Genomic DNA, 27,076 nt, shown 5'->3' on the forward strand with positions numbered 1-27,076 from the left:
AAAAAAATATGTCACAGATGAAGGAGCAAGGTAAAAACCTATAAGACCAAATAAATGAAGAGGAAAAAGGCAGTCTACCTGAAAAAGAATTCAGAGTAATGACAGTAAAGAAGATCCAGAATCTCGGAAACAGAATGGAGGCACGATTGAGAAAATACAAGAAATGTTTAACAAAGATCTAGAAGAACTAAAGAACAAACAAACAGAGATTAACACCACAATAACTGAAATGAAAAATACACTAGAAGGAATCAATAACAGAATAACTGAGGCAGAAGAATGAATAAGTGAGCTGGAAGACAAAATGGTAGAAATAACTGCTGAGGAGCAGACTAAAGAAATAAGAATGAAAAGAATTGAAGACAATTTCACAGACCTCTGGGACAATACTAAATGCACCAACATTCGAATTATAGGGGTCCCAGAAGAAGAAGAGAAAAACAAAGGGTCTGAGAAAATATTTGAAGAGATTATAGTTGAAAATTTCCCTAACATGGGAAAGGAAATAGTCACCCAACTCCAGGAAGCACAGAGAGTCCCATACAGGATAAACCCTAGGAAAAACACACCAAGACACATATTAATCAAACTAACAAAAATTAAATTCAAAGAAAAAATATTAAAAGCAGCAAGGAAAAAACAAAAAATAACATACAAGGGAATCCCTATAAGGTTATCAGCTGATTTTTCAGCAGAAATTCTGAAGGCCAGAAGGGAGTGGCAGAATATACTTAAAGTTTTAATGAAAGAGAAAAACCTACAACCAAGGCAAGGATCTCATTCAGATTCTACAGAGAAGTCAAAAGCTTTTCAGACAAACAAAAGCTAAGAGAATTCAGCACCATCAAACCAGCTTTACAACAAATGCTAAAGAAATTTCTCTAAGCCGGAAACACAAGAGAAGAAAAAGACCCACAAAAACAAACCCACAAAAATTAAGAGAATGGTAATAGGAACATACATATCAACAATAAACCTGAATGTAAACAGATTAGATGGCCCAACCAAAAGACACAGACTGGCTGAATGGATACTAAAACAAGACCCATATATATGCTGTCTACAAGAGACCCACTTCAGACGTAGGGACAAATACAGACTGAAAGTGAAGGGATGGAAAAAGATATCCCATGCAAATGGAAATCAAAAGGAAGCTGAAGTAGCAATACTCGTATCAGATAAAATAGACTTTAAAATAAAGACTGTTACAGGGCTAAGGAGGGACACTACATAATGATCAAAGGATCAATCTAAGAATAAGATATAACAATTATAAATGTTTATGAACCCAACATAGGAGCACTTCAATACATAAGGCAAATGCTAACAACCACGAAAGGAGAGATCAACAGTAACACAATAATAGTAGGGGACTTTAACACCCCACTTACACCAATGGACAGATCATCCAAACAGAAAATAAAGAAGGAAACACAAGCTTTAAATGACACAATAGATCAGACAGATCTAATGGATATTTACAGAACACTACACCCACAAGTGGCAGAATACACTTTCTTCTCAAGTGGACATGGAACATCCTCCAGGACAGATCACATCTTGGGTCACAAATCAAGCCTCGGAAAATGTAAGAAAATTGAAATCATAGCAAGCATCTTTTCTGACCACAACGCTATGGAGACTGGTAATCAATTACAGGGAAAAACCTGTAAGAACACAAATACATGGAGGCTAAACACTGCGCTACTCAATAACCAAGAGGTCACTGAAGAAATCAAAGAAGAAATTAAAAAATACATAGAAACAAATGACAACGAAAACACGACAACCCGAAACCTATGGGACGCAGCAAAAGTAGTTCTAAGAGGGAAGTTTACAGCAATTCAATCTCACCTCAAGTAACAAGAAAAATCTCAAATAAACAATCTAACCCTATACTTAAAACAACTAGAGAAAGAAGAACAAAGAAAACCCAAAGTCAGTAGAAGGAAAGAAATCATAAAGATCAGAGCAGAAATAAATGAAATATAAACAAAGAAAACAACAGCAAAGATCAATACAACTAAAACCTGGTTCTTTGAGAAGATAAACATAATTGATAAACCCTTAGCCAGACTCATCAAGAAAAAAGGGAGAGGACACAAATCAATAAAATTAGAAATGAAAAAAGAGGAATCACAACTGACACTGCAGAAATACAAAGTTTTATAAAAGACTACAACAAACAACTATATGCCAATAAAATGGACAACCATGAAGAAATGGACAAATTCTTGGAAAGGTACAATTTTACAAGACTGAGCCAGGAAGAATTAGAAAATATAAACAGACCTAACATAAGTAATGAAATTGAAACCATAATTAAAAATTTCCAACAAACCAAAGTCCAGGACCAGATGGCTTCACAGGCGAATTCTATCAAACATGTAATGAAGAGCTAATACCAATCCTTCTTAAACTCTTCCAAAAAATTGCAGAGGGAGAAACACTCCCAAATTCATTCTACGAAGCCACCATCACCCTGATACCAAAACCAGAAAAAGATATCACAAAAAAAGAAAATTATAGACCAGTATCACTGATGAACATAGATACAAAAATCCTGAACAAAATACTAGCAAACAGAATCCAACAGCACATTAAAAGAATCATACACCATGATCAAGTGGGATTTATCCCAGGGATGCAAGGATGCTTCAATATACGCAAATCAATGTGATACACATTAACAAATTAAGGAATAAAAACCGTATGATCTCAATAGATGCAGAAAAAGCTTTTGACAAAATTCAACACCGATTTATGATAAGAACTCTCCAGAAAATGGGCATAGAGGGAACCTACCTCAACATAATAAAGGCCAAATATGACAAACCCACAGCAAGCAACATACTCAATGGTGAAAAACTGAAAGCATTTCCACTAAGATCAGGAACAAGACAAGGATGTCCACTCTTGCCACTATTATTCAACATAGTCTTGGAAGTCCTAACCACAGCAATCAGAGAAGAAAAAGAAATAAAAGGAATACAAATTGGAAAAGAAGCAGTAAAACCGTCACCGTTTGCAGATGACGTGATATTATACATAGAAAATCCTAAGATGCCACCAGAAAACTACTAGAACTAATCACCAGATTCGGTAAGGTTGCAGGATACAAAATTAATGCACAGAAATCTCTGGCATTCCTATACACCAACAACGAAAAATCAGAAAGAGAAATTAAGGAAACACTCCCATTTACCACCGCAACAAAAAGAATAAAATACCTAGGAATAAGCCTGCCTAAGGAGGCAAAAGACTTGTACTCAGCAAACTATATAACACTGATGAAAGAAATCAAAAATGACATAAACTGATGGAGAAATATACCATGTTCTTGGATTGGAAGAATCAATATTGTTATCTACAGATCACAATACAGCAATCTACAGATTCAATGCAATCCCTATCAAACTACCAATGGCATCCTTCACAGAATTAGAACAAAAAACTTTACAATTTGTATGGAAACACAAAAGACCCCGAATAGCCAAAGTAATCTTGAGAAAGAAAAACGGAGTTGGAGGAATCAGGCTCCCTGACTTCAAACTATACCACAAATCTACTGTATTCAAGACAGTATGGTACTGGCATAAAAACAGAAATATAGATCAATGGTACAAGATAGAATGCCCAGAGATAAAGCCACGCACATATGGGCACCTAATTTACAACAAAGGAGGCAAGAACATACAATGGAGAAAAGACAGCCTCTTCAATAAGTGGTGCTGGGAAAACTGGGCAGCTACATGTACAAGAATGAAATTAGAACACTCCCTAACACCATACACAAAAATAAACTCCAAATGGATTAAAGACTTAAATGTAATAAGCCCAGACACTATAAAACTCTTAGAGGAAAACACAGGAAAAACACTCTTTGACATAAACCACAGCAAGATCTCTTTTGACCCACCTCCTAAAGTAACAGAAATAAAAACAAAAATAAACAAATTGGACTTAATTAAACTTAAAAGCTTTTGCATAGCAAAGGAAACCATAAACAAAACAAAAAGACAACCCTCAGAATGGTAGAAAATATTTGCAAATGAAACAACAAAGGATTAACTTCCAAAATATACAAACAGCTCATGGAGCTCAATATCAAAAAAACAAACAATCCAGTCAAAAAACGAGTGGAAGACCTAAACAGACATTTCACCAAGGAAGACATACAGATGGCCAAGAGGCACACGAAAAGATGCTCAACATCACTAATTATATTCGAGAAATGCAAATCAAAACTACAATGAGGTATCACCTCATGACGCTCAGAACGGCCATCATCAAAAAATCTACAAACAGTAAATGCCAGAGAGGGTGTGGAGAAAAGAGAACCCTCTTGCAGTGTTGGTAGGAATGTAAACTGATACAGCCACTATGGAGAACAGTATGGAGGTTCCTTAAAAAACTAAAAATAGGGGCTTCCCTGGTGGCACAGTGGTTGAGAGTCTGCCTGCCAATGCAGGGGACACGGGTTCGTGCCCTGGTCTGGGGAAGATCCCACATGCCGTGGAGCGGCTGGGCCCGTGAGCCATGGCCACTGAGCCTGCGCGTCCAGAGCCTGTGCTCTGCAATGGGAGAGGCCACAACAGTGAGAGGCCTGCGTACTGCAAAAAAAAAAACAACTAAAAATAGAACTACCATATGACCCAGCAATCTCACTACTGGGCATATACCCTAAGAAAACCATAATTCAGAAAGAGACATGTACCACAATGTTCACTGCAGCACTATTTACAATAGCCAGGACATGGAAGCAACCTAAATGTCCACTGACAGATGAATGGATAATGAAGATGTGGCACATATATACAATGGAATATTACTCAGCCATCAAAAGAAACGAAATTGAGTTATTTGTAGTGAGGTGGATGGACCTAGAGTCTGTCATACAGAGTGAAGTCAGTCAGAAAGAGAAAAACAAATACTGTATGCTAACGCATATATACGCAATTTAAAAAAAAAGGTACTGATGAACGTAGTTGCAGGGCAGGAATAAAGAGGTAGACACAGAAAATGGACTTGAGGACATGGGGTTGGAGGGTGAAGCTGGGGCAAAGTTAGAGTAGCATCAACATATATACACTACTGAATGTAAAATAACTGGCTGGTGAGAAGCAGCAGCATAGCACAGGGAGACTGGCTCAGTGCTTTGAGATGACATAGAAGGGTAGGATAGGGAGGATGGGAGGAAGGCTAAAGAGCGAGGGGATAGGGGGACACGTGTATGCATATGGCTGACACGCTTTGTTGTGCAACAGAAACTAACACAGTATTGTGAAGCAATTATACTTCAATAAAGATCAAGGAAAAAAAGAAAGAAATAGGTTATGTGAACTCACTGTAGATCTATTTCTGTTGGTTTTCATTTGTAGTCCTTTTTTCCTCACATACTTGGTTAACTTTGTTTACTGTTTACTGTCCTTGAATTTTTTGAAAACTAGCCTGAAGATTTCTTCCTCCAAAGAGAATCTGCATGTTTTCTAGGCCCCTGCAGTCCCAAGTACTTTCACTAATTTCACAGTCTGATGTGAATTTGGCCGCAAATTACATTTGTTTCTGGTCACCTTATTCTAAGGATACAGCCCTTTAAGGTGCCTATTTTACGTAAGAAGGGTCACCTATGTAGGACGGGACTCCTTAAACAGTGGTCTCTGATTCCTGTTCTCTTGTGCCTCATGATGGGACTTAAAATTGAAGTTCAAGTTTGCATAAATGAACAACATGCCTTCAGGACAGAACTAGCATCCCTACTATCCCTTAAATTTTGACCTGGCAATTCCTTCTGATCTTTAAGCTCTTTTGATGCTTTTAGGATATTAATAATTTATCTAGTATAGTCAATTGTCCTCAATCAATGGGGATGGTCTCAATAACCTTGCCTACCAGCTCTAGAAAATAAAACTCCCTCTTCCATTATAAGACCTTTTAATGGACATGATGGCTAAATTTTATATTTTTGCATCTATTAACAAAACATTCTCCCTTTAGAGTGTTGATGAAATCTATTACCTTAAAAGATTTCCTGGGCTTCCCTGGTGGCACAGTGGTTAAGAATCCATCTGCCAATGCAGCGGACACAGGTTTGAGCACCGGTCTGAAAAGATCCCACCTAACATGGGGCAACTAAGCCTGCCACAACTACTGAGCCTGCGCTCTAGAGCCTGCGCTCCACAACAAGAGAAGCCACCGCAACGAGAAGCCCACGCACGGCAACAAAGAGTAGCCCCTGCTTGCCGCAACTAGAGAAAGCCTGCGCACAGCAACGAAGACCCAACGCAGCACCAACGCAGCCCAAAACAAAAACAAACTAAAAAAAAGTTTTCCTAATGTTGGAACTTATCCTGCATTGCCAGGATAAACTCTAATAATCATTATTTCAACTTTGCTAATAGACTATCTTAGTATAACACTAGCTATGGTTTATTATTTAAAGCATCTGCATCTGTATTCAAGAGGGAAACTAGCTGAACGCTTTCATCTGTTGTACTGTCTGAGGTTTTATTATTAAGGTTATGTGAGCTTCACAAAATATACTTTGAAAATTTCTATCTTTGTCTATGATGTGGAATAGTTTAAATTGGAACTTTCAGCTCTTTATAGAGATTAGACAGAATTCAGATGTAATCTATAAAGACAGGTTTTTTATTATGCCTTTAATTTCTTCCATAGCTATTGGTCTGTTCAGGTTTTCTGTGTCTTGTGTTGTTCTGGTGTTTACATATGCAATTGTTTCATTTTTCAATATGTAGACCCAATAAGTAACTTTACATAAACGAGATAACATCTTTTCTGAAATTAAGTCTTTTCCTTTTCTTTCTTTGGTTCCATCTCTACCCTCCTTCCCTTTCCCTTCACTTTAGCACTCACCCCCCTCACGCCTAGTATATATTTCTCCGTATTTTTCTCTATGTTCAGAGTCCTATGTATACAAATATTTAATCATCATGTTTTACAAAATTGAACATAACACTTTCCTCAATTTTGTTTTTCTTGCTCAACCGTATCTTGCAGATATCACTCACATTCCTGGCATAATTCTAAGTAATTCTTTGTAACAGATTCATTCCATGGTATGAAGGTATCCTAATTTATTCTACTATTCTACTAATGATAAGCAATCACTTCATTCATACTTTGTTTCTATGGATTTGCCTATTTTAGACATTTCATATAAATGAAATCATACAAACTGTGAATCTGTGGCCTTTTGTGACTGGCTTCTATTACTAAGCATGTTTTCAAGGTTAATCCACGTGGTAGCATGAATTAGTACTTCATTACTTTTTGAGTAATATTCTACTGCACAGATACACCGTATTGCATCTATTCATCAGCTGATCGACGTAAGTTATTGCTTTCTGTACATGTAATTTGCATTTAGGCACTGTATCAAATTCTTTCAAACTAGAATATCTTGTGTTTTCTTCTACTACAGTTATATAATGAGAGGGAGAAAGATACAATGATTTCTTTCAATGTTTTATATCCATTACAATATCATTCTGCATTTGGTAGAACTCCTAACATAACACTGAATAAATACGAACAGAGCAAGTATCTCTCTAGTTGCTGATTTGTCACTCACAGATTAGGATACTTGCTATTAGTTTTATTTATTATAATTAATTTCCTTTTTGCTCTATTTTGTTAGAGTTCTTAGTAAACTTTGACTTTTCAACATCTTTTGATTATAATCATATGCTTTTTCTTCTATTATTTGCTAATGCGATATGATTTTCATACAAAACTATCGTCTCTTACTTGGAATAGATCTTATTTGGTCACAGTTTATTACTCTTTTGATATGGTGCTATAGTGTACTTTCTAAACATCTATTTAGAAATTCTGCCTATGCATTAGGGAGTTTGGGGGGATTACTATCTTTATTTGCTTTTGGTATTAAAACTATGCTGGCTTCACAAAATAGAGAGTTTGACTTAAAAAAAAAAGCCACCTGGAATTATTTGAGCACGCTCTAAAGGTTAGAAAGAACAGCTGTGAAGCTATCTTGTCACCGTGCCTTGGTAAATCTCTGATTAGCTTTCACACTTCTGTGGTAATTCAAATTTTCCTGTAATTTTTGGAACTTTCTTTAAGTTTTCTTTTGTCCCCCCCCAGGGTTATATATAAAATTTCATTATAATAGTTAATAATGAAGCAATACTTGAGCACTTACCACTTGCACTAGTTTAAGTGCTCAGAATGGATTAACTCTTAATTCTTTCAACATTCCTTATGAAACAGGTGCTATTTTCATTTTACAACTGAAAAAATTCTTAGAATGTTTCCTACATATAGAGATATATCTTTTTATCATTCCTACTCTTCTTTACATTTGTTCTTTTCTCTATAACCAAGCTCAGAAGAGGTGTGCCATCCTTACCAACTTTTCAAAGCACTAGGATTGGGTTTTCTTTGGGCTACTTCCCTTATTAAAAGAATAGATTTCCAAATCACTAATTTTAGTTGTTTGCCTGGTAAGTTCTTCATCCCAATTCCTTTTGTTTTATTCTGTAACATTTCACCCTAATTACTCAAGCAATTAGTGTTCATAATGAAGGTTTATAAAAATTTCTTGGAGAACAGCTTTAGCCTGTCCCACTGACTATGGTATGAAGATTTTTCCTTTACAAGCTTGCCTCAAATATTTCAGTGTCATTTTTTAAAATCTTTTTTTAAAACTTATGATTTACAGTTTTATCAGATTATGACCACAAAAAATATGGTCTGGAGAAACTTTTCTTTTTAAAACTTATTATGTGATTAATTTTTTTAAGTGTTCATGAACATAAAGGGAAAGAACATGGCTGAAGGAAGAAGGATGTCTGAGCAAAATCATATTTTCTTTCAACTATCAGTATACGGTACTTTCATTGTTTTCCAGCATCCAGTGCAGTACATTAAAAAAAAAAAAAAAATCAAACGCTAGTCTGATTTGATTTCCTTTCCTTTGTAATTTCTGCTGTCTATAAACTTGGAAGATTTTTTTCCCTTATCCTTAAAATCCAGAAACTTTATAAGAATATGTCTAGATTTGTCTTTTTTAAAATAATATTTATTTACTTATTTATTTTGGCTGCGCTGAGTCTTAGTTCTGGCATGCAGGATCTTTTAGTTGCGGCATGCATGTGGGATCTAGGTCCCCGACCAGGGAATGAACCCGGCCCCCTGCACTGGGAGCATGGAGTCTTACCCACTGGACCACAAGCGAAGTCCCTAGATTTGTGTCTTTTTTGACCTCAGAAAATCATACAATTTTGGTCTCAGGCTCTAAGGACTGGCAAACCTTCTTCTCAGCTAGTCCCTCAGTTCCTGGAAGGAACAAAGGGAAAGGAAGCTCTGTACCTGTCATCTCCATGGAGACCTAGAGAAACTTGTAATCAAAGATGCACCCAACTGTCTTGCCTACTGAATTACTCCAGAAGAAACCGGAAGGGAGAGGGAAACAGGAACACAGACTCAAACCACCAGCTGCCTGATATCCGCTATAAATCCTGTATTGGTCATTTTAAACCAACTATTACAATGAAGTCATTCTGAGCTTTCACAACCTTGATCCTAATTTTTTAAAGTTCAACCTTCTTCTAAGGAAGCTGTGTAGAATTTAAATTCTAATCCTCAATGAAGAATGATGAACTTACCTAAAATAGCTTCATTTTGGGTAAAATTGTTTCCTTTTAGGTAAAATTAAAAGAAATCTACAACAAAAAACAACCAACCTCAATAAACTGCTACCAACTTTCAGCATCTGTATTTCCTGGGCATTCTGTTACTATACCTGATCATGTATGTCAACCATTACTGCATTCTGCTGGGGTGGATGAGCAGCAGGGTGTAATAGACGGGGAGATACATTCGGAGGGTGGAAGGCTCGAGGTTCCTCTATTGCTTGCTGCTGTGCATAAGGGAGATGGTGATAATTTTCATCTTGACTAATGGAATTATGTCGAGACAGACGATCCCTTCTTCCTCTCTGGCGCCTGACAGGAGGACTGTAATACAGCAAAAATGTCAAAAAGGTTGTTATAATGTTTACTGTTGTGATCCATCAGGATTCTGTATTGTCTCTCGTTGTAATCCATTAGTAGTATATGCTATGGTAGGCTTGAGTATTAAAGAATTGCTGTGGTTCATCATCAGCTCTGAACACTTACAAATTTAAATAGAATGTATATGTTTTTAAAAATATAACAGAAGTAAACAAAATTGATATTCAGCTCTGAGATTATTTAGAAATCAATAGCCAATCACTGTCATTTTGGGGGAGGGGGTTTGATTGTATAAAATTGATCCTTTTATAGGCAAATATAGTCAAATATCAGCAATTTCATATGGTTTAACCTATTATTTTGCCTCCTTTATTTTTTAAACATTTTAGAACAAATTTTAATTTGCATATGTACCTTGGCCGTAATCCACATATGCCCAATGGGCATTTTATGTTTGTCTATCTGGCTAAGACACATAGAAAAGACATAGTTCCTATATGCCCAAAATGACAATTTAAAAAAATGAGAGTAGAAAATACATAAAATAACTAAAGAACATTTAATTTGTTGACAATTGCAAATAATCGAGTAATTGGGTAAATGCTGAGAATGGAAATGATGGCAAAATAGCGTCAGCATAAATGTTCCAGTAATATACAGAATTTTTAGGTAGAATCTGGTTACTGAAGGAAACCACTTTTACTCCCCATGCACTTGTCATGGACATAGTTTAACACAAATAACAAGTTATCATGAGTAGACTTCCATCTTCCACTTCCCTACAATTCCACAATTCAGCTCCACTGCTTTTTACAATGCCTCAGCACGCATAACAATTTGAAAAAGCAGCAGCCCTCATTAAAAACATACTCCACATTAGGCAAAAGAGGCCGAACAGCCCCCTTCAAGACACAGCTGCACACAGCCACCTCAGCAGTATTTACTGAGGACAGGTCACCTTTCCCTTAACTGTTGCACTCTGCACCTCTAAATCTGTTTCTTCACACTCTCAACTGCCCAATCTTAAAAAGAATAAGGGACATTCCTTTGCAACATCAACTCCTCTACAGTGCTCTTAAAACTAACCCCCAGGTTCTTGCTCCATTCATTGCTTCCTCTATCTTTATTTTCAGCATAACTCTTTTTTGCATTTCTGCTTCAAAACTGACATACTGTATTTCACTGATTTTCAGATGCCATCCACCTTCAAACTCACTTTAATGTTTTATTTTGAGATAATTTTAGTATAATTTTTGTGTACCCCTCACCCAGCTTTCCTTCATGTTAATATCTTCCATTAGCATAATTATCAAAATTAAGAAATAAACCTTGGTATCATACTGTTAACTAAACAACAGAATGTATTCACACTTTACCCAGTTTTTCTATCAATATCCCCTCACGGTCTAAAAATCCAGTGCAGGATCCCATTATTGCATATAGTGGTCATGTTTCCTTAGTCTTCTCCAATCCATGACAGTTCCTCAGTCTTTCACGACCTTGATACCTCTGAAGACATATGTACTCTGCAGAATACCCTTTAACCCAGATTTGTCTGATGTTTTCGCATGATCTGCATGACGTTATGCATTACTGGAAAGGCTATCACAGAGGTGATAGGCCCTTTTCAGTGCACTGTATCCAGGGGCACATGGCATCACATGCATCACTCATGCCTATGTATTTACCACCAATCACTTGGCTAAATTGTTTTCTGCCAAGACCCTCTACTACAAAATCACCATTTTTCCCTTTATAATTACCAAATACTTGGGGGGGAGATACTTTGAGACCATGCAAATATTCTGCTTCTGCTAAAAGTTTTGCCAATAACTTTAGCATGCATGAATGGACCTTCAGCTATCACTATTATGATATTCTAATGGTGATTTTCTACTCCCCTCATTTCTTCCACATGTATTAATTGGAATTCCATAAGGAAGAACTGTTCCCTCTCTCCCATTTATTTATTCACTTATTTATGAGTATGGGCTAATGGATATTATTTTATTCTTTAGGTTATAATCCACACTATTGTTTTATTTTGTTAAAATTGTTTCAACTTTGTCCAATGGGAGCACTTTCAGTTTAGCTCCTGTGCCCTTTTACTACTGTTCCTTACTATACGGACAATATGCTCTAGGCTTATCTTGTATTTTCCCTATACCAACTCTAGAATTAACCAGTTCTCCAGAGCCCTGGTTCCTTTGATTGTGGAATGGTATTTAGAAGGTAAGTGCGCTGACTGCTACACTATTTCTAGTCTCTCTAAGAGAAAAGAACAAGAAAATTTATGTATACTAATTCATGTATATGTATGTATCTTTATACCTGTAAAAATATTTTAAAGGACTGTTTAATGTGTCACTAAAAAGAGGAGGAAAGCTGCCAATTAGACTATGCTATACCATCAATTTAGAGACATTATGATGTGAAAAAATGTGTACCTTACAATCAAAATAGAAAATATATGCCCAGATCACTCATCTCCCAAAAAAACACTCAGCCTGTCCACAAACTTTAAGGGTCCCTTTTAATATTGTTTTATTCTGTTGTTGCTTCTTGCTCTCACTTCCCTACTCAAACATAATTTCAATAACTCAAACTTAACACAAATTAAGACCCAAGCTCTCACACTGACATGTAAGTTCCTTGACAATTTTGGTCCTTGTCTTTACTGAATTGCCTCTCATTAAATCTGTTATGTATGCCTTTGTAGTAGAACATTTAGAAAGCAGAATTATTGGAAAATCTAGAAATAATAAACAGTGATAAGATGGACAAATATTTCTTTCAGTTGACTTTTATATCTATGATAGGTACTACTTTGTCACTTTGCTTTAGATGTATCACTTGTGAACAGCACAAAGCTGTTCCCTCCTGGTCTCACTGACCTGCCTGCCTTTTGCTGGATTGCGTTTTCTATATATATTGTTTATCTGTTTCATTGTGTGGAAGCTATATATTCCAGTTCTATTCTTCTAGTGACTACACTTAAATTTTTAAATACATAATTCAATTTTTCTGAAAACATCTAGACTGCACATTTTTACTTCTCTCTGCTCTGTGCCCATTTTACATTCAGATCTTTCCTGAAATTTTTTCTCTTTTTTTGAACAATAGACCTTTATTCAGACTTAGCAGTATGTCTTTTTTGTTTCCTTTCCTAATCAAATGGTATTAAATCCTACTTCTTGCATTTACTCTTCCACTTCCTAGAGTACAGTATTTAATAATTCTTTCAAGGTGGTTCTCTTTTTTTTTCCTTTTATTATTTTTTTTAGTTGTAGTTGCTGTACAATATTACATAAGTTACAGGTGTACAATACAGTGATTCACAATTTTAAAGGTTATGTTCCACTTATAGTCATTATGAAATACTGGCTATACTCCCCGTGTTGTACAATAAATATATCCTTGCAGCTTATTTTATACCTAATTGCACCTCTTATCCCCTACCCTTACATTAGCCCTCTCCGTCCTCCTTCCCTCTCCCCACTGGTAACCACTAGTTTGTTCTCTGTATCTGTGAGTCTGCTTCTTTTTTTACATTCAACTAGTTAGCTGTATTTTTTAGATTCCATATATAAGTGATGTCATACAGTATTTGTTTTCCTCTGACTTATTTTACTTGGCATAATGCCCTCCAAGTCCATCCATGTTGCTGCAAATGGCAAAATTTCGGCCTTTTTTATGGCTGAGTAGTATTCCATTGTGTGGAATACACACACACACACACATCCTTTATCCATTCACCTGCTGATGGACACTTAGGTTGCTTCCATACCTTGGCAATTGTAAATAATGCTGCTATGAACACTGGGGTGCATATGTTTCTGAATTAGTATTTTTGGTTTTTTTGGATATCTACCCAGGAGTGAAACTGCTGGATCATATGGTGATTTTGTTTTTAGTTTTTTTGAGAAATCTTCATACTATCTTCCACAGTGGCTGCACCAATTTACATTCCCACCAACAGTGTATGAGGGTTCTCTTTTTTCCACACCTTTGCTAACATTTGTTTTTTGCGTTCTTTTCAATAACAGCTGTTCTGCCAGGTGTGAGGTGATATCTCATTGTGGTTTTGATTTGCATTTCCCTGATGATTAGCAATACTGAGCATCTTTCCATGTACCTGTTGGCCACCTGCACTTCCTCTCTGAGAAACTGTCTACTCAGGTCTTCTGCCCATTTTTTAACTGAGTTTTTTTTTTGACATTAAGTTGTATGAGCTGTTTATATATGTTCGATATTAACCCCATATTGGTCATACCATTTGCAAACATCTTCTCCCATTCAGTAGGCTGTCTTTTCATTTTGTTGATGAATTTTGTGCTGTGCAAAAGCTTTTAAGTTTAATTAAGTCCAATTTGTTTATTTTTGCTTTAATTTTCTTCTCTTTAGGAGACAGACCCAAAAAATGCTGCTGCAATTTATGTGAAAGAGTTCACCTATGTTTTCCTCTAGGAGTTTTATAGTATCTGGTCTTACATTTAGCTGTTTAATCCATTTTGAATTTACTTCTGTATATTGTGTTAGAGAATGTTCTAATTTTATTTTTTTACATGTAGCTGTCCAGTTTTCCCAGCACCACTTACTGAAGAGGCTGCCTTTTCTCCATTGTATATTCTTGCCTCCTTTGCCACAGATTGACCATACTGCGTGGGTTTATTTCTGGGCTTTCCATCCTGTTCCATTGATCTATGTGTCTGTTTTTATGCCAGTATCATACTGTTTTGACGACTGTAGCTTTGTAGTATATAGTCTGAAGTCAGGGAGCACGATTCCTTCAGCTCTGTTGTTTTTTCTCAAGATTGTTTTGGCCATTCAGGATATTTTGTGTCTCCATACAAATTTTAAAATTATTTGTTCTAGTTCTGCAAAAAATGTCATTGGTATTTTGATGGAGACTGCACTGAATCTGTAGATTGCCTTGGGTAGTATGGTCTTTTTAACAATATTAATTCTTCCAATTTAAGAACACGGTACATCTTTCCATCTGTTTTTGTCATCCTCAATTTTTTTCATCAGTGCCTTATAGTTTACCAAGTACAGGTCTTTTAACTCCTTAAGTAGGTTTACTCCTAGGTATTTTATTATTTTTGATGTGATGGTAAATGAGACTGTTTCCTTAATTTCTGTTTTTGATAGTTTGTCATTCACGTATAGAAATGCAACAGATTTATGTATATTAATTCTGTATCCTGCAACTCTACTGAATTCATTGATGAGCTCTAGTAGTTTCCTGGTGGCATCTTTAGGATTTTCTCTGCATAGTATCACATCATCTGCAAACAGTGACAATTTTACTTCTTCCTTTCCAACTTGGATTCCTTTTCTTTTTCCTGTCTGACTGCTTTGGCTACGACATCCAAAACTATGTTAAGTAAAAGTGGCAAGAGTGGACATCCTCGTCTTATTCCACACCTTGGAGGGAACGCTTTCAGGTTTTCACTGTTGAGTATGATGTCAGCTGTAGGTTTTTCATATAAGGCCTTTATTATGTTGAGGTATGTGCCCTCTATGCCCACTTTCTGGAGAGTTTTTAATCATAAATGGATGCTAAATCTTATCAAAAGCTTTTTCTACATCTATTGAAACGATCATATGGTTTTTATTCTTCAATTTGTTAATGTTGTGTATCACACTGATTGACTTGTGGATACTGAAAAATCCTTGCAACCCCAGGATAAATCCCTCTTGATCATGATGTATGATTCAGGGAGGATCTCTTATTGTTCAACATTCTTCATCTCTGAATGTTTGTGCATATTCTTAAATTTCACCAAGATCTTGCTCAACACTCAGTCTTTCTTCAATTTAAAAAAAAAAATTTATTTATTTATGGATGCACTGGGTCTTCGTTGCTGCACATGGGCTTTCTCTAGTTGCGGCGAGCGGGGGCTACTCTTCGTTGTGCTGCGCGGGCTTCTCATTGCAGTGGCTTCTCTTGTTGAGGAGCACGGTCTCTAGGTGCGTGGGCTTCAGTAGTTGTGGCACATGGGCTTCAGTAGTTGTGGCTCGCAGGCTCTAGAGCGCAGGCTCAGTAGTTGTGGCACACGGGCTTAGCTGCTCTGTGGCATGTGGGATCTTCCCAGACCAGGGCTCAAACCCGCATCCCCTGCATTGGCAGGCAGATTCTTAACCACTGCGCCTCCAGGGAAGTCCCTCTTCAATTCTTGAAAATGATTTTGTACTATTTCTGTCTAAATTGTTCCCTTCTATTGTTTCCACCTGGAAATATGATTAGACATATTCAGAACTGATGACTCTTGCCTATATTTAAATTTCTTTTCCACACTTTCCATTTTGCCCTTTTACACTACATTCTGGGAAAATTCCTTCACTTGACCTTCCAGGGACCAAGATGGTCTTTCTGCCTGTTTATTAATTTTACCAACTAAGATTTCCAGTGGATTTTTATGGATACAATCCCTTCCACTTCTCTCATGCTACACTTATTCTAAAATTCTATTTTGTTTACTCTCTTAATTGTTTTATTTCTTCTATTAATGGTTTCTTCAAGTTCTTTCTTGTATTGAGTTTCAGTGCCCTTCTTTCACTTTGCTGGCTTTCCTCAAATGTTTGGCTTTCCTCAAATGTTTGGGAGTGATGACAAATCACAGGACAGGGGTTATCAGAAGGAGGGTTTTTAATGCTATATTTTAACCTAGGTGTTGGGCACACCTGTGTGTTATCCTTTTAAGTGTACACTTGTTTTACAAGTTCTCCTGAATGTACGTCACATTTCACCATAAAGCAAAAGGAAAGATTATAGCAGGGGCTCAGGCTGTAACCTTGAAACAATCAACCTTATTTCCTCATGCTATTACATTTAACAGCTATAAAATATTTTACCTGGTTGGCATAACATTATTTTACTTAAACATCCCCATATAATTGGGTACTACTGCACCAGATAATGTAAAAGTCTTAGTGTGTCAACAGAATACAGCTCAGGAACAGGTTTATCTTGTCTCATTTGAAACAATGAATGATGGGTTTTAAGACTCGTTCAGTATTAGTTTCCTAGGGCTGCCCTAACAAAATACCACAGACTCACTTAAACAATAGAAATTCATTTTCTCACAGTCCTAGAGACTACGTCCAAGATCAAGGTGCCAGCATGGCTGGTTTCTAGCGAGAGCTCTCTTCCTAGAGTCTCCTCTTATAAGGACACTAATCTTCTTGGGTCAGGGCCCCATCCTTATGACCTCATTCAGCCTAAATTACTTCCTTAGAGGCCTCATCTCTAAATACATCCACACTGGGGGTTAAGGCATCAACCTATGGATCTTCAAGAGACACAAACATTTAGTCTGTAATACCACATCCTGGACATATAAACAGTTGTCTCACCCCAAGTATGCTCTATTTCCTTGGAAGAAGAAAGGTATAACCTCAGACAACTACTAAAGAGGAAGCAGCTCAGGAAATGTATTCCCCTGGGAAGGAAAGGCAAGGGGCAAGTCCTATATGGAAGACAGGACTGGAAGTCAAACTAAATTTCAGTCACTCTTCATATCACAGGCTCCACAATTTTAAAGAAACTTAATTAAGCTCCCAGTTGCCTTAGAGGATACAGAAGGAATATCTGGAGAGAGGTTATTCATTTCTAAGAATGGAGTGGATAACGCGCGAAAAAGGGGTTGCTCATTCCTAAGACCATAGTTCTGTATTTCCTTACAGTTGTAAACTATAAAATGCATTTTTCAGTAACATGGATTGAAGGCTAGCCCACAAAAAGTCTTAAACCTTAAGGTAGTTGAATTCACATATAATGGTACGGATTGATTTTAGGTAAACCACTTTAGCCTCTTTCAATTTCTTCTTCTGTCAGTCACAAGCTAAATGAACTCTCATGATGGACTGTAGAAATCTAAACAACTTGTAATGTTGTTTCTCGTATGTAAGTGTACAAGTAAAAAGGTGTTGATGTGTTTATAAAATTCCTACAGAAAAAATGCTTTCTGATGTTAAAAAAAAATTCACAAATCTACCAATGACCACAAATTTAATAAGTAACTGTAACCAACTAACCTTCTTCTGTTGCGTGCAGGTGTGTTGCATCGTTCCCCTGAGAAGTGATGTTGGCTTGGTCGAACTGAAGGGGGCTGCCTATTTGATGTCATCTCCCATGGTCGCATTGGTGGTGAGGGAGCTGGTGATGCTGATGTATAATCAAAGACTGAATGAGAGAGGCGCTGTCTCTTGGGACTTGGACTATCTTCACTCTGCCAATGCAACAAAATCAATCAACTGAATAAAATCTTTTAAGGATTTTTGCATTACTGTTTACATGCACAGGTGTTTAAGTATGTTTACCACAAAGTGTAAAGGAGGGAAAAAATACACCATCAACCTGAATTAAATACCTTTAAAAGATACGAGGGGTGGGGTGGGAAAGGGAGATACACAGTAAATAATATCAAATGAAAAGTTAACTTTTCTTTAAAATATCGTAAAATTAAGCAGGTAACAACACACAGGGTACACAATAGGGCAATAAACAATTTCTATGGTACTTGACCATAATTCATAATTCAACTGAGAAAATCTACTATGTCCTCCCATCAGTTAACAGTTACTCTTTTAGGCATTAATTCTTAGCTGAGAGATCAATTTATGAGGGGGTATAATTTAAGTAGGCCCTTGATTTGATTTAAAATCACACTTGCCTGCCTCTTTATTTCTGTTATTTAAGGCCATTACATTTATTATTTAATAATGTTTATGTGGACAAAGTAAAATTTATTTAAAACATTAAAATACAGTCAACTGATCTAGTTCATCAGTTCTTAACTAGAATATCATAGAATATCTTTGGGAAAGACATGGCATTTCTGGTAGATCATGGGAGTGGTAGATAATTAAAAACCCATACCTGTTAATGTTGAAGCACAGTCTCAAGTTTTCAAGGGTTTAGCTATAAAATTGGTATGGATCACTTAATTGAATTATTAACTCTCCAGGATTCCCCACACAACTCAATTTTCCAATTAAGTCTCTCATCAAAACTGTCAAAATTACAAGTTAACTGAAAGTCTGATGAGGGCTGTGTGTTTTCTAATAGAGCCTCTCCTATCTCCAGTCTACTCCTGCAAATTCTAATCATTTGGGCATTAGGGAACTTTTGATTGGCACCTGCTGCTAGAACAAAAATGTTAATATTAGCTAAAGAATATATGAGGTTACACACTATGTTAGATTTTAAAATATAAGCATATAAAACAGAACTGATTAAACTGATAGGAATGAAGCAAACTGCTAAATGGTTACTTTTGATCATTCTAAATTATTTAGCAGATGTATTCAAAAAACCATGTCATTTTCCTTCTATGCTTAAGAATATTATAATTCACATGTTATAACTAAAATAGAAAATAGTTTTCAGAACCATATACAAATGTTCTTGTAACTTTCCTCACACTAACCTTATTTTCTCCCTATATTTAATGGTGCTATTAAAAGTAGTTGTTTTTAACCCCTTGATTTTAATAAGAAAATCAGTTATGTTCTGATAATCCTAAAACTTAGTGAAAAATAACCATTAATATTTAGATATTCTGATTAAAACAAAACAACAGAACAACTAAGACTTGACAAACTCATACATGAACTACACATAAGCATTAGAAATGTGATCTCCACGTGTGGTAAAACTGACTTTATTAACATTGACTTTTTGAGGTACAATATGCTAGCAACCAACCATAATCATTGGCTTTCATATGTATAAACCTGTACCGCAAAGCTTGATGCAAGCTAAGACACGGAACTCTGAATTCTAAAAATTCACTGCCCAAATGGAGGAGAATGCTACAGATCCACAAAATAACTAAGTATTGAAAAAACACTTAGGCTATCAACCTTTACATATTTTCAGTGATGTTCAGGTTGTGGGTTAGCATATTCTTATTTTACAACAAATCATTACTTTTAAGAGAGGAGATAAGGAAAGATGACTGAGAAAGTTTCCCACACCTTCTCTTTGTGTTGTGAAAGGTTCTCAGTGTGTAAGAGAAGACAAAGACTAGGAAGTGGGGCTTCCCGGGTGGCGCAGTGGTTGAGAGTCCTCCTGCTGATGCAGGGGACACAGGGTCGTGCCCCGGTTCGGGAAGATCCCACATGCCGTGGAGAGGCTGGGCCCGTAAGCCATGGCCACTGAGCCTGCGCTCCGCAACGGGAGAGGTCACAACACTGAGAGGCCCACAGCAGAAAAAAGAAAAAAAAAAAAAGACTAGGAAGTGAAGGGAAATATGTGGAAGTGAGCTCTTCATTAGTATTATGGTAATAAGCCTTACTTTTTCACTCAAAGTAACAGGAAACCACAACTGATATTTAGCGACACGGGATTACTAAAAGGTTATTTTACTATATGCAATATGGTTTCATCATATTCCTTATCAATTTTAATACTCTAAGGAACTGCATTAAAAATTCTCAGTTTCCAGAAAAAGAAAGGGGGAGCAACCTACAAAGAAAAAGAATTAGATTAGCATTAGACTTCCCACAGAAAACAAAAGATGCTAAAGTGCTCTGGGGGAAAATAATGTTGAATCTAGAGTTTCATACTCCAATCAAACTATTAATCTAGAATAAGGGAAAAAACAAAGACCTTGCCAGATGTATTAAGATTCAAAGTTGCCTTCTCACATATCTATTCAGAAAATTTTACTTGATTGATTTTTACGTATGCGTGCATGCTCTCTCCTTCACCTGGGGACATATATATAAATACAGGATCCAAGAAATAGAAGTAACCCAGAAGTGCAATGAAAAGAAATCCCAGGGTGATGGCAGTACAGCAGGTCTGAAAAACAATCATTACAAATTAGAACGAATCAGAGGACTCTGAGAAAAATACCATACACAATGTGGATTCAAAAACAGTATGATTGAGAACTTACAAGTTCTTAATAAAACTTAAGCCCACAGCTCTCTTATCATAAGAAATATAAAAAGGCAATCAGGGACTTCCCTGCTGGTCCAGTGGTAAAGAATCTGCCTTCCAATGCAGGGGACGCGGGTTCAATCCCTGGTCGGGCACCTAAGCCCGCGCACCTCAACGAGAGAGCCCGCGTGCCACAAACTACAGAGCACACGTGCTCTGGAGCCTGCGCGCCACAACTAGAGAGAGAAAACCCGCACACCACAACTAGAGAGAAGCCTGCGTGCCCCAATGAAGAGCCCACGCGCTGCAACGAAGATCCCACATGCCTCGATGAAGACCCCGTGTGCTGCAACAAAGACCCAATGCAGCCAAAAAAATAAAGAAAATAAATATTAAAAAAAAAAAAAAGGCAGAGAGTGGAGGACAAAGATGAAAACAAATCCGTATCATTTTGTCACCTAAAGCATCCTCTGAGTAGGACAGGTAGTCAAAAGATTATAACTCCTCCTCCATGGGCCAAACATGCTACTTGGTTCTGCAATGACTATACAAGTATCCTAATACTATGAAGAATGTTTACTGGTTTTCAATTATTATAATCAACATAGGACAAGGCATGAAAGATCACTGCTGTAGTTACAGAACAGAAATAAGTATAAATAAGTAAAATAAAATAAGTATTTTTGACATAAAGTAACTATAACGACTTCTGTGACAAAATCATGGACTAAAAGTGAAAATCCTAACATAAACATCTAGAAATAATGGTTTAAATACAAAAAAATTTTTTTTAAGGTATTGCTGGATTCGGAGAAATTTCCAAGGACCAGAAACAAAGAGGAAAACTGAAAACCAGGTTTGTTTTTTGATATTCGCAGGAGGGAGAGAAGATAAGGTCTTATCACTGAGACCCCTGCATAAGGCCAAAATTTCCAAAGTACTATGCTTTCAATAAAAGGGAAGACTAGAAGAAGTCAGCCATTGGCACAGAGTGTCTACTCTGTATGTACTGAGAACTGGAGGAGGGATCACATCCCTGAGAACTCAAACCACAGGTTAGCTCCTCACACCAAGGCTGGGGTTCAAACTTTTCACTACCCATGTTGTCTGTGAACCTCTAAACTTAGAAATTAATATAAAAACTGATCTAGAATTACGCTACCACGACTCTTGACAGAAGTAAATGCAAAGCAGAATCTGGAGGAATACTCCCATTACCTAGGCCAGTGGTTCTCAAACTTTTGCATGCATCAGAAACACCAGATTGTTTGGTCCACTCCCCAGTCTCTGATTCAGACAGTTTGGATTGGGACCCAAGAATTTTGCATTTCTAACATGATCCCACATGATGCTTGGTATTGCTCGTCTGGGACTACACTCTGAGAACCACTGAACTAAGAGATAAGGGACTCTCTTAAGAAAAGTCCCTAAGGATAAATTCACCATTACAGAAAAATTTATGTTTTGAAATCTCAGGGGGGAGCAGTTCCCTCCTGTCCCTGCTGACTCTGTGCCCGTAGGCTGACTTTAGAAAGTACCAGATGTTGACAACTTAAACCTGTAAGATGTTGAGTGAAGTCAGGTACTAGTACTGTCTCTACTGGTACAGAATACTGTAGAGATATTACAGTACAGAATACGGATGCAGATGCAGGGATCAAGGGAGGAAGAGAGGGAGGAAGGACAGAAGAAAATTAGCCAGCTAGCTTTTATACTCAGTATTCAGCATCTGATAAAATGAGTACAGGATTACACCTCTGTAACACCAAATCTTTATAACCAAAACATCATTATTAGAAGTGAAAACAACCCATAAGAAAGTATTCCATGGTTTCGAAAAAAGCAAATCAGAAATGATTAAATGCTAAATACCATGGGAGAAAAAACAAACACACGTGCATATGTATAAACACACACACATAAAATATAAATAATATTTATATATATGTCAGTCAGGAAGTCTTGAAGATAATGCAAACTTTCCCCAAAGCATAAACAGGTTTCAAGTTCTAGATTAAAAATGGTGATTGAAAAGTGCCTCTGATTTCAGCAAACACTAGTGAGCCCCAAAGACTTCTCAAAGGAGCAAGGGGGCAACTAGAGTCGGGGAGGTAAAATCTCCAATAACCTGGTCCGCTCTCCCCTCATTATTCAGGACTACCATTCACCTCAGATTTACAAATAAATAAGCATAGCATGATTTATGAGTTCCCAATCCTCTTTTAAACTTCCAGACTCTATTTGCCTTATTCTATCTGACAAAAGATTAAGTTTCTCATTCCACAACCATTACATTTAAATGGCCCAGGAGAGGAAATACTTAGTGAATTCCATTCATTTAAAATAAGAGACCTGAAAGCACTTAGAAAACTGAAACACTCTACATAAAGCAACTTGCTAATAAAGAATAACCAAGACAGATCCCTTTTTGCAAATAATAAGTAATAACTTTACATTTGAATCACACAATATAATGTACAAAATGATCTCTACACATTCTTTCATTTAATTTTCCACAAAATCTTTGTTTAAACTATATTCAAATTTATGTAAAATATGTTTCTATTAGTGAAGATGTACAAAAGACAATTCAGTGAATATACTGCCTTTGAACTACACAACATATATATAGTCCTGTTTCATATACTTCACAAATGACTTTAATTTTCAAAAGATTTCAGAACAAAATCCAACCTCATAACCACTCAAACAGTACATCCTCCTGGAATGTTATTTTACTTGTAGGTACGGGAGGGAAAAGAGACTTCAAATATTCTGTTTTCAAGTTACCAGAGCATGCATTAAAAAAAAAAATCAGAACTTTGCTTTTTGACATGGTCCAAGTTTGTGTCTTTTCATAAAAGGCCAAAGAACAGAACAATTTTATGTGCAGTGAGTGCTTGCAAAGGGAATGTAGTGGTATAACATATTGCAATTCCATCATAATGAAGAGGATAAAATACCGTGTGAAAATATTATGTTTCTATATTCACTGGCCATAACTGCTAACCCAGCAGTGGCTTCCTGAGTTTAGGGAGGCCTGTTTGGCTAATTTCTGAATAATGTATTAACAACCTTAAGTCCTAGATTTTTCTTAGAACATCACTGGTTCACAAAAACTGATTTACCTTGATGCTGTAATTGTACTCTTTTCAAATGCTATATTTAGTTCCACAGAAGCTATGAACAAGGATCGATGAAATAACCTGAAGCATAAACATGAAACCAACAAAAACAGAAAAGCTGCTAAGAACAACCTGAAATCAAGGGATCCCTGTGAATCAAGGGATCCCTCCACATGGAGTCGTTCTGCAGACAACTGAAGCTCAGACTAGATATGTTAATTCAGGACTTTTTGGTATACTACAGATAGATGGTACGTCAACAAAGTTACAGGCATTGACAAAAATTGCTCAAAATAGTTTATACAATGAAAAGGAAGCCCAATACTGAACCCTGAGAAGCTCCAACATTTTATGTTGAGTACCTGAGGAGAGGAGAGTGGAGTGTGATGGTGAAAGCCAGTGTAATGGAGTTTCAAGCGTTCAACTAAGAGGTCATGTAAAATGAGGGCTGCAAAACATCCACTGTGTTTTGGGTTTTTTTAACATCTTTATTGGAGTATAATTGTTTTACAATGGTGTGTTAGTTTCTGCTTTATAACAAAGTGAATCAGTTATACATATATTCCCATAACTCTTCCCTCTTGCATCTCCCTCCCTCCCACCCTCCCTACCCCACCCCTCCAGGAGGTCACAAAGCACTGAGCTGATCTCCCTGTGCTATGCGGCTGCTTCCCACTAGCTATCTACCTTACGTTTGGTAGTGTATATATGTCCATGCCTCTCTCTCGCTTTGTCACAGCTTACCCTTCCCTCTCCCCATATCCTCAAGTCCATTCTCTAGTAGGTCTGTGTCTTTATTCCTGTCTTACCCCTAGGTTCTTCAAGACATTTTTTTTTCTTAAATTCCATATATATGTGTTAGCATACGGTATTTGTCTTTCTCTTTCTGACTTACTTCACTCTGTATGACAGACTCTAGGTCTATCCACCTCATTACAAATAGCTCAATTTCATTTCTTTTTATGGCTGAGTAATATTCCATTGTATATATGTGCCACATCTTCTTTATCCATTCATCCGATGATGGACACTTAGGTTGTTTCCCATCCACTGTGTTTTAACAACATGGAACTCACTGACTTGAAACTATTTCTTTACAATATGATTTAGTGTCTTTATGGTGTATTGCCCTTTATGACAATTTTTGGAAAAGTTTTTGTTCCTGTCTTTCCTTTGATGATGTTATGAATTTAAGGATAACTCTAGGACTTCCCTGGTGGCGCAGTGGTTAAGAATCTGCCTGCCAATGCAGGGGACACGGGTTTGAGCCCTGGTCCAGGAAGATCCTACTTGCCATGGAGCAACTAAGCCTGTGTGCCACAACTACTGAGCTTGTGCTCTAGAGCCTGTGAGCCACAACTACTGAGCCCGTGCTCCACAACAAGAGAAGCCACCACAGTGAGAAGCCTGCACACCAGAATGAAGAGTAGCCCCCACTCACCACAACTAGAGAAAGCCTGAGTGCGCACAGCAATGAAGACCCAACGCAGCCAAAAGTAAATAAATTAATTAATGGGGGGGAAAAGAATAACTCCGTAAAGCTCTAAAATAAAATATTTCTTTTATTTTTGGCTAAAATTTTTATTAAGTCTATAAATTTGCTGGAGAAGAGACATTTCTACAGTACTTTCAGAAATCTATTTCTTTATATGTATCAATCAACAAATTTCAATCACCTAACTTTAGTAAATTTACAAAATAAAGTTATCAAATAGCTGTATTAAGACACGTGCGTGCATGCACACACACATACACACACAGCCCTGAAGAGAAAAGGGAACCCTCCTACACTGTTGGTGGGAATGTAAGTTGGTACAGCCACTATGGAAAACAGTATGGAGGTTCCTCAGAAAACTAAGAACAGAATTACCATACAATCCAGCAATCCCACTCCTGAGCATATATCCAGACAAAACTCTAATTCAAATAGATACATGTGGGCTTCCCTGGTGGCGCAGTGGTTGAGAGTCTGCCTGCCGATGCAGGGGACATGGGTTCGTGCCCCGGTCCGGGAAGATTCCATGTGCCGCAGAGCAGCTGGGCCCGTGAACCATGGCCACTAAGCCTGCGTGTCCGGAGCCTGTGCTCCGCAACGGGTGAGAGGTCACAACAGTGAGAGGCCCGCATACCGCAAAAAAAAAAGAAAAAAAGATACATGCACCCTTACATTCATAGCAGCATTGTACACAATAGCCAAGACATGGAAACAACCTAAATGTCCATCAATAGAAGAATGGATAATGAATATGTGAGGGGTGTGTGTGTATGTGTGTGTATACACACAAACAAATGGAAAACTACCCAGCCATAAAAAAGAACGAAATAATGCCATGTGCAGCAACATGGATGGAACTAGATTATCATGCTAAGTGAAGTCAGAAAGAGAAAGACAAATACCATATATCACTAAAGTATGGTACCAATGAACCTATCTACAAAACAGAAACAGACTCACAGACATAGAGAACAGACTTGTGGTTGCCAAGGGGGAGAGGACTGGGGGAGGGGTGGAGTGGGAGGCTGGGGTTAGCTTTTCTATATAGAATGGATAAACAACAAGGTCCTACTGTATATAGCACAGAAAACTATATTCAATATCCTATGATAAACCATAATGGAAAATATTTTTAAAAAGAATGTATATATATGTTAAACACACACACACCTGAAATCAAGCGTTGTGCCACACCTGAAATTCAAGTTCCCTACGATGTACATGACTTTTTAATGAAAGCATACAATCTTCAATCACAATCACTGAGTTGGTTGGTAGCACGAAACTGCTAATTTTAAAATTATAGGGGGCTGATAGCAAACAGACATGAGGGAATTTTGGGGGGTGCTGAAACTATCCTATATCTTGATTGTAATGGTCCCACATCTGTATGTGATTGTCAAAACTCACAGACCTGTACACGGAAAAAGGTGAATTTTACTGTATGTTAATTATACCTTAATTTTAATTTTAAAAAATTACAGGAGGCACTTTGATTCTAATTTTAAATATAGGCTTATTTTTACAGAGATGCAAATGTGTATCTACTTAAACCTCTTTTGTA

The 27,076-nt window shown here is 37.0% G+C and overlaps 1 protein-coding gene across 2 annotated transcripts in view; it reads right to left on the minus strand.

Moving 5' to 3' along the window:
* RNF38 (ring finger protein 38) overlaps positions 1 to 27,076 on the minus strand; it is a 56,275-nt gene that overhangs the window by 18,137 nt on the left and 11,062 nt on the right. For both annotated transcript variants that reach the window (XM_007455992.1, XM_007455993.1), the window contains 2 exons: positions 18,039 to 18,232; positions 9,788 to 10,001 (listed from right to left, as the gene is read on the minus strand). In XM_007455992.1, the coding sequence (XP_007456054.1) occupies positions 9,788 to 10,001; positions 18,039 to 18,145 (321 nt within the window). In that variant the 5' untranslated portion in view covers positions 18,146 to 18,232. The remainder of the gene's footprint in view (positions 1 to 9,787; positions 10,002 to 18,038; positions 18,233 to 27,076) is intronic.

Source organism: Lipotes vexillifer, unplaced genomic scaffold (genome assembly GCF_000442215.2).
Source record: "Lipotes vexillifer unplaced genomic scaffold, Lipotes_vexillifer_v1.1 scaffold920, whole genome shotgun sequence".
NCBI classification, from domain to species: Eukaryota; Metazoa; Chordata; class Mammalia; order Artiodactyla; family Lipotidae; genus Lipotes; species Lipotes vexillifer.